Source organism: Manacus candei, unplaced genomic scaffold (genome assembly GCF_025592945.1).
Source record: "Manacus candei isolate 608988 ecotype Guabito, Panama unplaced genomic scaffold, ASM2559294v1 h1tg000028l, whole genome shotgun sequence".
Classification (NCBI taxonomy): Eukaryota; Metazoa; Chordata; class Aves; order Passeriformes; family Pipridae; genus Manacus; species Manacus candei.
The window spans coordinates 41,457,780-41,470,381 of NW_026138076.1; the positions used below are offsets into that span (position 1 = coordinate 41,457,780).

Here is a 12,602-nt window from a genome sequence, read left to right on the forward strand (position 1 = left end):
TGTCTGCTGAGGGAAAACTGGCAAAACCAACGAAGATTAGGTGGTGGAGGAGTTAATATATGATAGCAATTAAAGAACTAATTTGCAGAGAAGTGAACGTGGCTCAGCAGTTTTAGAAGATAAGAGGCCATCAGAATCTGGAATCCAAATCCCATTGGCTTTCTTGAGTTACTGAGGACTTTTTGTCTGTTTTTATTCCCTATCTTGGAGGCAGTAGGGTCTCCCACAGTAGGGATCTTTAGCTCTAGTGCATTTTCAAGACTTCCAATCTTTTTCAGTCCTCTGAAAAGTGTGTCTGCATTGCCCTGAGGGGAAGCAGAGGTACCTAGCCAAGAGGGTCATTGTACCACTGCAGGTTTTGGGTTTTCAGTTGTGCCATGCCCAGTATATCAATGAAGGAAAGCTGGGGGAGATGCAAATTAAAGAGCATGCTTGAAATCGTTAAATATTATGTTCATTCTTATGGTGTAAATAGATATTTTTAATAAATGTCACTTTTTCTAGATAAAAATGATTCTCAGGGGTGTCACCTGAGTTATGGAGAGCAGAAGGAACTTTGGAGACTGGAATGTACAGCCTCCTTTAGAGCTGTGTACCTTCCAGGATGTGTCCTGATGGTGCAGTCCTTCACTTTGACTAGGTGCTTCCTTGTTACAGCTTCTTTTGTAGTAGGTGATGGGCAGGCTTTTCCTTACCAATGCCTCCAGGGGAAGAAAGCATTTCCATTGTTCAGCAGGCAGAATAGTTGGGAAGAGGGATCTGCACTATTGATGGGTTCTTCTTACACATGCAGTGTGTATGGTCAATGGGGAGCTCCTTCATCTTATTATTCACTTGGTTTGAGTGAATCATGAACAAAGCTGCAGGATATTAAAATTTGACTATTTCAAACTGAAAGAAAAGTGTGAAATGGGGATCGGAATAGAGTGAGCAAGGTAAACTGAGAATTTATGAAAGAGGATCAGCTGCACAGAAGCCTTGGAAGAAGAGTGTGATAGGGATTTGCTACAGGTTGAAAAGTGCCAGAGCTCTCAAAAAGAATTGAGGAAACATTTGCAGTGAAAAGAGCTGATGCATAAAAAGGCAAATAACTATGAAATAGTCTTCTGAAGTAAAGATGACCTGAGGAGAGAAGGGATTCTCATCATTGGAACAGCTTCAGGAATTGTTAATAGCCTTCTTTGCTGTAGCTGCAGTTTGAAGCAATCCTCCTCCATACTTGCAGCTCCCCGTGTTCAAATTGTGGCTGTGGGGACTGAATTAGGTCTCTGGACCATTATCTGAAATGATGGATCTGGAGTCTTTGCTGCAGGGCTGCCAATAATATATGGAGACACTGGAAAAGGATGGCCAAAGTTAGTGCACAAGACCTAAAGCTGGGCCCTATGACAATGCAAAGTGGTAAATGCTGAATTTAGTTACAAAATATTTTTGTTAATAACGAAATATCAAATGTGCACAAGGTAGAATTTGACAGTTCACTGAACTGTGGGAATGGTGGCAGGGATTGAGATAGTGAGGAAATACATAACCTGAGAAGATAGTGCATGCTCATGTCTTGCCATTTAAACAAATCAAAAACAATAGTTACCTTAGTGAAAATGAGCAAGTAGATGTTTGGTATGCAGTTTGAATTTATTATCGTATGCTGATGTAACAGTAGGCTATACCTTGACTTGATTTGAAAATAAAATGCTGCCAACATACATGAAATTCTCTCTCAGATAAGCAAAGGCTTTTGTGAATTATATTGACTAGTACTTGCTTTCTTACTCTAGAAATTATTTGTGTGCATATTTATTTTCTCAAGATGAGGAAAAAAGGCAAAATTTTCGCTACTTAGATGAAAATGCAAGATATGGGTACATGAAACTGTCTTGGTACAGTGGCTCCCCCCACCTTGTATGTCAATGAATGTGTTGTTGTTGGAACTTTAGACTCCTAGAAGCCTCTCATAGGTAGCGTCGTGCATAATATATGTTAATTTGCTTTTCTTAGCTTTCTTCTGTGAATCAGTCAGACATAACCCAGGGATTACTCAGGTTGGTGGGTTACAGACTGTAAGTCAGTGTATGGTACACACAGTACCTTTGTATCTTTTACTTTGCTCAATTGAAAATTAGTTTGCATATCTTTGGATAGTGGTGTGTCCTGTCTAAACAGGCCTGTTTTTGTTTAGAGATTGGATTGCGCTTTTGAACAGTTAGTGTTACTAGAGGAGAAGTGGAAAAACAGGTCAATAAAGTCCTTGTTAAGATTTAAAAAGTTGTAATGCTTTCTGGAATTATGAAGAGTTTATTGATGGTGTCAGCAGCACAGGAGCTAGTTTGCACTGAGCAGACTCTATAAGGAAACAACAGTGTATATCATTATCTGGCAGATATTCCCTTCCCCTCTCTACTCTACGAATTCGCCCACCTGATAAAGGAAAAAAGGACAAAATCTTAACATATAGTTAAAATATTTTCTCTGTGTTCTGTATTGCATATGTCAATCATTTTATCCTTTCTCATTGCTGTATGCTAATTTTTCTCCTTGGCAATTAGTAAATGTTGGATGTCAAATTAAGTTAAAATTAATGACAGAGGCAAATGTTGCAGTTATTAGCTCACAAGTGTCTTTACTAGTCCTGTGTAGAGATGCATTCCAAGCATTGCAGACAGCTATGGATTAACCATCAGATGATGGTGAAGATTAATGATTGGCCTTTTAGCTCACTAATTTAGAACAATTTCTAGTAATTAATTTTGTATTATCAGCTTTACAGTTGCAAAGGCCTTAAGGAAAATAAAAAATTACTTATGTACATTTAAGGTTCTTCAAGCTAACAGTTGTCTTGTAAATTGTTGTGTGCATGCAGATCCTAATGTTTAATCTTTAATACCTTTATGTACTGTGTTTATCTACTTCTTTTTAGTAATCATAATTTCTACTTCATTTTACATTTCTGTCAATACAGATTTTGTTAACCTTAGGTGTTTTCTTTGTTGTGTGTATTGTTTGGCTTTGTGGACTTGTGTGCTTCATAAATGCCACGTCATGCAACAGAAGTGTGGGGAAGAATTGTCTAGTGCCTCTTTGCAGTACCTCTGTTTCTTGGTTTCCTGTCAAACCAAATTAGGAATTAGTAGAGTGATCAGAACTGTTTGTTCAGGCTTGATGAAAAGTTGGATTTTACAAAGCAGTATTTCTTAAATTTATATTCTTTTTTTTATATAAATAAAAAAGCCCCAACCTTAAAATGCCTGTTAGAAAAGTGCTGTTTCAGGTAGTCTGTGTAATTTTGTGCATTGCTATGTTGATTCGACTTTTATTGAAAGGACACTATTTAATACATTGTGACATGAATTCTTGCTGATGTTTATGATCAAAGTAGAAATTGCTGTCCTTGTAATATGGATTTTTGTTTTTTGGGGGGAGTGATGTTCTCCTGTAGTTCTGTACTGTCTAATTTTCTTTACCAGTGTTTCTCTCCTTACAGTTTCTTGTATTGCTCTGAAATCAATGCAGAGTCTCATTGGATTGTGCTCGGATTTATTTCCCCATAAGTTTACATTGCCCATCTGTAAAGATAAGTTGTCTGTATTGACCTTACCTGGTCTTTTTTGGGGGGGTTTATTAATTAACAGTTAACAATCCTGCAGAGCAGCGTTTCATTTTCAGTATTTCTCTGTAATGGCTTCCAAAGTATTGTCTATTCCCTGTTTCAGATAAAGCTGGTTGATACTATATTGCATCCCTGTACCATACATTGTGTTTTTAGCTGCTGACCATACCTGTGCAAAAATCAACTTGCTGCAAATATGGTTGCATCTCTAACCTATACAGTCAGTAGCATTCATACTTGTGAACTTTCACTGCTTGCTGAAACAGTGGGTAGTTTTTAGATAGAATTTGCTTTTGTGATGGTTTGGATTAAAAAAATAGGGAATCTTAGATCTAGATGAACTTTCCTTCCAGCACTGAAATTTCAAGTGTCTTTAGGATTAAATAAGAATTTACGATATGAAGAAAAGAACTTGGAGACAGAGGGACTTCACTGCTGGTAAGGCAGTAAGAACTTAAGCTATAAGGAATAATTGAAGTCTTGACTATGACATGTTTATTAATGAGCCAGTGAAGTTGCTAATGAGGGACCAGAAAATTTGGAGCTATGAGTAATGTAATATGAAGTATGACATGCACATAATAATCTTGTTAGGATCTTGGAGATGTGGTGGGATGGCTTCCGTGGACTAGAGTGATGCAATGAAGGAATACGGGCTCATTAGGAAGTACAAACTGGGGAGATGAGGAATGGGAGCTGCCCTGTATGTGTGAGGGAGTGGTTGGAGTGCATGGAGCTTTGCCTGGGGATAGATAGGGAGCCATCTGAGATTTTCTGGATTAGGATTAGAGGGAGGACAAGTGAAGGTGGTGTTATAGTGGGTGACTGCTGCAGGTCGCCTGATGAGGAAGAAGAAGCAGATGAGGTCCTCTACAGACAGGGAGCAGCAGCATCGTGTTTGCGGTTCTGGCCCTCATGGGCCTGATCTCTGCTGAAGAGGCCATGCAGCAGGACATGAGCAATCCAGGAATTTCCTTCAGTACACTGACAGCTTCCTCCTCCAAGTGATAGAGAAGCCAGTGAGGAGAGGTGTTTTGCTGGACTCATACTCACCAACAACAAGGGGCTTATTGGAAATTTGGAGGTCGAAGGCAGCCTTGGCTACAGCGACCATGAGATGATGGAGGATCCTGAGGAGAGGGAGGAGAGTAAAAGCAACCTTGAACTTAGGGAGAACAGATTTTGACTTGTTTTCAAGCAAGATTGATTTAATGCTGTGAACAGGATAGTATATGTGGTTGGTAAGAAAAAATCCAAAACTGCAATAGTTTTTGTAAAGGGGATGGGCTGAGTAACACACGAGAAAAAAGTCAGTGTTATAAAAAAGAGTATGTCTAACATTGTACAAGCTGAGGTACAACTACATTTCTCCAAAAGTAGTTGACAGCCCTGTAGAATGTGTTTAAGGAGTAGAAAGTGAGAAGCCATAAAGTAGGTAGCTTTTACTCCTGCATATGGGTTTAATGAGACTTACACTGGAATGATGCATGAAAATATGGATGTTCACACTTCTAATTATTGTGGGATGGTGTGCTTTCTGGGAAGTACATATAAGTTTTGCTGAAATCAATCAAGGACGTTTTTATTTGTCAAATGCCTCTTTAATGCTTGCTGGAATAAAACATTTTAGTAGTTTTGGAAATGGAGGAAGCAACAGGGAGAGAGAAGAGGGAAAAGTAGTTGAAGAGAAGGTCAAGTTGTTAAGATTCCTTCTTCAGAAAAGTAATATTTTGACCAAAGGTAGCAGCTTTGCCTAGTCATGTTCTGGAAAACAAATGAAAAGTGCAAGGGACAGCTTATTAGCGTGATCTGTTTTGTGCTTTGTGCTAATTGCAGTACAATTTGTTTAGCAATACCATATAATCAAATATTTTACAGATCCATTGTGACAGATGGATGAACTTTCAGTCATTTGTAATCATTTACACTTGTACCTGAAGAACTTTTTTTTTTTTTTTCTTTTTAGACAATTGGATAAAATATCCCAGTTCTATTTCTAAAGAGCAAAGTTTCAATTAAATGAACTTGAACAAATAACATGCTTTAGATCATGTGTTAGAATAGTACACTGCTCCCACAGTACTTCAATATTCTTGATTGATGGAGAAAATAGTATGTTAAAATGCTAATGTTGACAGCAGAACCTGCCAAAAATATTTCTTTTTGCCTTTGCTCTTCCTTTGCTTCTCTCTGATTTATCTATAATTTCTAGTATCTTTTTAACCTGCCAAATTATTTTTTTGACTTCTCTGTATCATCTTAAGCAAAAATATTCCTACTGACTAATAATCACTTTGAATACCCTGTACATGGATTTTTTAGGTGAGATCCAAATGAATGAGCTGAGTATGTAAGAGAATGTGTGTTCATGTATTTAGTAGAATGTGCTGGTCTAGTTTGTCTATGGAAAATGTTTATGATAAAGAAAATTTAAAAAAACAAACCCTCAGCTGAAGCTTATGTTGGGAAAATTTTGAGAATTAAGCTTACAGATAAATAAACACTTGTGTTATGGAAGATAAATCTAAATCCTAAATAGAAAGGTATGGATAGACTAAATTGAATAACAGTGTAATAAAAACTTCAGTTAGTCTAGTGAGATTTTCTTTTAAGACACAGCTATTTATTTGGGCAAATGAGTTTTATCAGTATGTATGAAATGAATTTTTGTATCTAGAACATTTTTTAGATACCTAAAACCAATAATAATATTTTCAGCTGACGTGTAGAAAAGTCTTTTCACTTGAATCAGATTGCGCAGCTGTTCTCATGTGCCTTTGAGATGAGGTGAATACCATTCGCCAGATGAAATGTCCTCTGGAGAATTTTAGGTATCATTTGGAGATCCTCAGGATTTTGGCTTTGCTACATACTTCTCTCTGCTCTGACTTTGTGGGGTTGTACTTTTTTATATAAAAAAGTTTTCAAAAGTTTAGTTATGTTTGTGGACTGTTGAGCATACTCAAGGTGCTAAAATGATGTGCAAACTCTGCTACTTGTCATAATGTCCCCCTTCACAAAAAAAATTGAGATTGTCAGTTAACTCAAATCTAGTAATTTTATGGATGTTATGCTTAGGATGTCCTTAGGATCAGTCTAGTTTTTTGTTTTTTTTTTTTTTTTTTTTTTTTTGTCCTGGAATAACAGATAGACTTAACTTCAACTGAGAGCAAGTTTTTCTTATCTCCGGTGTGAAATTGCTTTTTATCATGAAGACAGTATCCAATATAAATTTGTCATTTCAGCATTGATTTTGGTTTTGTTTTTCTTTTTTTTCTCCCCGAGAAAACAGTTATTAATATAAAATTTTTAACTTCTTTTCAACTCTATTCTTTTAGGTAACTTTTGAAATGCACAAAGAGAGTCTTTCACAAATGTACAGGGAGTACCAAGAGAAAGGAGGTGAAGGAAGTTCTTCAACTCAAATTAGAACAATCTCTGGAGCTAGCAAAGAAGCTGAAACCAAGGAAAAGCAACAATCTTTAGAGTTAAAAGAAGATGCTACTGTTCCTTCCTGCATTATTGATGGTGGTACAGAGCACAGAACTGAAAAAAAAGAGACAGATAACTCATCAGGTGTTGACCAACAAACTCATTCAGTGTCTAATCATAAGGAGGAGTTAGAGGGGGAAGATAGGGATACTACACAGGATTTAAAAACAGTACCTTGTGTGGAATTTTCTCCAGAGTCAGAAACAGTAAAGCCCAGTGTTTCAGAAATTAGTTCTGGAATAGCTGAAGCAATTGAAGATTCTAGCAAAGCTGACGAGCTGGAGGAAGAAACAGTTGCTGTCACTGCTGCTTCTCTAGCAATGCAAACTACTTTGGAAGGAGAAATTCCTACAAGTCCAGAAGAACTGGAAAAATCAACAGTAGAGGTGGAAGATGAAGATGACTTTGTTGATTTGAAAGATGAAAGTAGTATGCCCTTACCTTCAGATGAGTTTGCAGAAAGGAACAAGGAATGTAGCTCCAATGAAAGCGAAGTGACAAAGCAGGAAAAAACAACAGAGAAGGAACCTGAATCTGTGCTTTTAAAATCCAAAGATACTGAAAGTGTGGATGGGAAAAAGGAAGAACTGACTTTACCAGAAACAGTGAGTTCTGCAGTTGCAGATGTTGTGACTCAACCAGATTCAGAAGGCAAAAAGATGGTGAAGGAAGAAAAGGGTAGTGAAACCAAAACAACTGTGGAAAATGCAAATGTACGTGTGCCAGAGCCTGCTGGAGCTTCCGACAAGAGAATTGCCAAGCTTGATGTTTCTAGTGTTGCATCAGATACAGAAAGACTGGAACTGAAAGCTAACACATGTCTAGAAGCACCTCTGCCCCCCAGATCCTTACCTGAGGTAAATTCTACCTGTCCTTTATTTGTCTTGCTTAAAAATAAAAGGAAGTTCTTACTTTGTGAAGTTTTTAAAGAAGTGTGCCTATACACATTTTGGGGATTTTAACCTGTGTGAATTTTGTGAGTTATCTCTAGAATACTTTTAACCCTGGATTAAAATAGCCATAATTCTTACTAATCTGTGTACTGAGAAGTCTCAAAAATGTTATTTTTTGTAGGTTTACTTTGGTGATAGAAACTGAGTATTTGGCTAGATGGACATTTGATCTGTGTTGGTACTTCTGTTCTTAAGTCTGATGAATTGAAAGAAACATTTATTTATTCAGAGAGGATAGAATTGAGATAGAATTTCTTCTGCTTTGCTCACCCTCCCTTTTACTCTTTCAATCTGGCCTCTTATCTAAACTCTTATAATTATGGAGAAGTAAACATTACTTGTGCAGAAAAAAAATAGCAAAAAATTTCTTTCATATTCTGATGGAACTCGTGAAAATAAAAATTTTAAACTCTAAAATTTGGTAGGATTGTCACTGCATCACGTCATCCTACTTTTTTTGTTCAAACATAATTTAAAACTCTGCTTCTGTTGTGTGCTGCGGTGCTCCACCCCCTCTAGTCTTTAGTTTCTAACTCAGCTTTTCATGGTTAAATAGTCATGCATCTGAGTGCTTCCCTTTCTGCAGAGGTACCTCCTAATGGATGCTCTTCATTCTGCACCATTCTTCCTTAAAGGAGGAAAATCACTGTCTACAGCAGCATATTCTCCCCCCGTGGTAAGATTGGGTTGCTGCTTCTGTGTGCCTAGATTGACAGGTGTGGTAGTGCAGCTGTAGACTAGTTTGTAGGTTTGGCACATCCATTAAATAGCATTTATGTAATAGTTTTAGCTTAATTTGTAACCGTGTACACAGTCTAAACCTGCTGGATATCTAAAATCTCAAGTCTATTAAAAGCATTTCGGTGTATACCATGGAAACTAGTAATCAGAGTGTGGTATTTGGTTTGATTTTTTTCTTTTTTCTTTTTTTTTTTTCTGCAAAACACATATTCAGACCTCAAGGCAGCAAGTTTCTTCAGGACAGGAGCTGACTGCTGCCTTGGATGGGCAGAGAAGAGACACGAGGTCAACTGTGTTCCGTATTCCTGAGTTTAAGTGGTCACTGATGCATCAGCGCTTGCTCACAGACTTGCTCTTCTCCATAGAGACAGATATTCAGATGTGGAGAAGGTACATTTCTCTGCTTCATATAGAATGATCTAGACTGTCATTTCAGTTATAATTAGCTTTGTTGCAGCTTCATCAGAGTGAGTGATTGACCTCGAGTTTTGGACATCTGGTATTTTACTCATTATTCAATAGCCTTACTTATTTTGTGACCTATACCAAATTATTCTCAAAAATTTTGTTTCAGCTTTTTACAGGCATGCATATGTAGTGGTTGAGGGCCTACACATAGATTTTGACTGAAATCCTGGCTACATATAAATCTATGGCAGTCGTGCTGTTGATTTTTATTGGACCAAGCTTTTTGTTTTCCTAATGTATGTAAGGGCCTGTGTCTTTATCTAAACATGGACTAAAAAAAAAGATAATGTATCCAAAATAGTATTTCTTACTCCTGCATTTACACCACACTACGTTGCTGCTTTGATAGGGTTCTGTGAACACAGATGTTCGTTTGAAAATTACCTTGTAACAGAGATCTGGAATGTAATCATCAACATCTTTGAAAATGGTGGTAATTCTGCTTTTTAATATAAAGATTTAATATCTTGAATAAGAGTGGTGTGTATTGTTAGCTTGTAGTAGTGAATGTCAAATTTAAATTGAACCATTTAGCTGCACTGACCTGATAAAAAAGATGAAGGCATGGAGTATTTAAGTGATTAAACAATTTAAACTGAGGTGAATTTTTGTCTGACTATAATTTTTAGGATGTGTGTAAGTTAGTCTATCATAACATCATCAGATACAGGTGAAATGTATTTTTGATTTAGCTTCTGTTTTGCAGAGTTCTTGTGTAAGTGTTGTACGTTGTTGATTTTTAATTTCTCTGAGAACCCCTCAGTACCTGCTTTAGTTTTCCAAAGATTTAAGTTCATATCTACTTCACAGATCCAGGAAACTTTATTCTATTTCTGGAAACAGTGACTTTTGCTATAGCAAGTAGTCATAGACCAGCCTATAATGTATCTTTATCCAAATGATGATTAATGCACATCTCAGTGTTTTAGCAATCTGTGATCCTTAGCAGTTTAAGAACAGAAAGGAAAGGTAGTTTTAGGTTTAGATTGAGGCACATCAGTTGACCTTTATAGTCATGTGTTATTTGCTGCCCTACTGCTAACTTTCTGGTTTTAGTTTTGTGAAAACCTAAATGTGCTAAAATACCACAAAAATAAAGCTGTATTCTGAATTTTTTTATTTTTGGGCAGCCATTCTACCAAAACTGTGATGGACTTTGTGAATAGCAGTGACAATGTCGTATTTGTGCACAACACAATTCACCTCATCTCTCAAGTGATGGACAACATGATCATGGCCTGTGGTGGTATATTGCCATTGCTTTCTGCTGCCACGTCTGCTACTGTAAGAAATTCCATTTTCATTTGAAAATTTATCACTTCTGGGAGGATGCCTTTCATTTATGGAGTGTATTAAGTATTATATCTGTCCTTTTGGGAAGCAGGAAATGCATATGGGATAATTCTACAGACATCTTTTTCCTCCCTTTGCTACCCCTATGCTTTCCCTAAGATAAATTGAATGCTTGCCTTCTTTGCCTGAAGACATAAAAAGAGGTTACCTGCCTTCGTTGCCCCACAGTGGTCTATAATGGGATGAAATCCCAATAATAATGATTGTTCATAGAATATGACTAATTATTACTTTTGAATGTGGCTGATAATTAACTTCCAGCACACATTTTTCATCATGTAGGTTGTGGGGATATTACCTTTGTGAAGAAGTAAATGTTGCTTTCAACTTTTCTCTGTGTAGCATGAATTGGAGAGTATTGAGCCAACTCAAGGACTTTCAGTAGAAGCATCTTTAACATTTCTCCAGAGATTAATCAACCTTGTGGATGTGCTAATTTTTGCAAGCTCTCTTGGTTTCACTGAAATTGAGTCTGAGAAAAACATGTCATCTGGAGGAATTCTGCGACAATGTCTTCGTCTGGGTAAGCAAATAAAACCATTTAATGAGCATAGGAGCTTGCTGTTACTAAATAGTTAGCAGCTGTTAGAGTGGTTTATTTTTTTTTCCCCCATCCTTCGTTTTGTTAAATCAAGATTAAATTTAGTCAAACTTTAAGGTCTTTTACTATTTTACTGTTACTTTACTGCAGTGCACATATATTCATCTTTAGAAGTTTAAATAAAATAAATAAGTTTGGTAGCCCCACTGTTGGTGTATGCATGTTTTCATTTTATCTATGAAGATATTTCTTTTACCTGAGTTCCCCATATAGTCAGGGCTGAGAATATAGCAGTTTAACAGAAAGTAATCTTGTACTATGTGAAAACCTGTGAACTTTTTCAATACTTAGAAAAGATGTGTAAAGCCTGAGATCAGGAGGTGAAGGTATGGTGAAAACTAGAGATGTAAATTACTGAAGGGTTCAAATTGGACAGTTGGTGTATCCAGTTATTACAGTAAATTTGCATCAAATTGGATTGAAAGAAAGGAGTCATTACCTAAGAAAGTAACAAATATTCTGGAAATAAGAACATACAAGATTATAAAAGGGTCCAGGTAGTTAATGCAGGAGGAGAGTATTCGTGCTAGTTGCATGCTCTAAGACTTTTTGTAATGAAAAGTTTAATTTGCATGAGTGCCAGAGCAGCTCAGAGCCTCAACAGTAACTAGCCTTCCTCTCCCTTTCTAGGCAATTAAAACTTTGTGCAGGTAGAACAAGATTTATGGGATGCAAACAGGTATAGAGGTGGGGTAGTTCTTTTTTCCTTTGAAAATAATACTAGTAGATGAAACAGGGCACAGTTGTGCAGCTAAAAAAAAAAATAAATTGTGTAAATTCAGAGAACATTTAGTCCAAGAGTAACAGAGTATTGTGAAGCAAACGTTGCCATTTGTTTCACTAGTGTATCACTTGTCTTTCTCCCTTGCTAGTCTGTGAAATTTAGCTGCCTTCACCCTACCCACCCTGTGGTTGTATGCATGGTGAAATTGCAATGAGGGATGATAACTTGCTCACTTTAAAGTATGCATTAGATACAGCACGTGTGTTCTAATAGTTTAGTATTAATTTTCAGTTGTAAATTATTAAAGAATTTTGAGCACTGTTTTGCAACTATTTAAAACTTAGTGAAGCAAAATGTTTTGCTGATGTGCGTAAACTTTTTAGTTTAAGTGATAAGCAGAACTGTGTTTTACATCTCTGTGAGGGAATATAGACAATAATATTTCTTAGAATAATTCTTAACATTTGTTTTCCCTTCAAGTATGTGCAATAGCAGTAAGAAATTGCTTGGAGTGTCAGCAGCATGCACAGATGAAACCTGTTGGAGACATTGGAAAGAACCAGAAACCAGTGCAAGGCATTATAGGATCAGGAAAGACTGCAGCAAAGGCAAGTTTAAGGCCACATTCAGGAGCACAAAATTCAGTAATTATTACTCTGTACA

General features: G+C 36.7%; 1 protein-coding gene across 3 annotated transcripts in view; it reads left to right on the forward strand.

Annotated features, from left to right (window-relative positions):
* Positions 1–12,602, forward strand: part of LRBA (LPS responsive beige-like anchor protein) — a 401,405-nt gene that overhangs the window by 73,585 nt on the left and 315,218 nt on the right. For all 3 annotated transcript variants that reach the window (XM_051790889.1, XM_051790891.1, XM_051790890.1), the window contains exons 23-27: positions 6,946–7,956; positions 9,008–9,183; positions 10,392–10,545; positions 10,957–11,137; positions 12,420–12,547. In XM_051790889.1, coding sequence (XP_051646849.1) covers positions 6,946–7,956; positions 9,008–9,183; positions 10,392–10,545; positions 10,957–11,137; positions 12,420–12,547 — 1,650 coding nt within the window. The remainder of the gene's footprint in view (positions 1–6,945; positions 7,957–9,007; positions 9,184–10,391; positions 10,546–10,956; positions 11,138–12,419; positions 12,548–12,602) is intronic.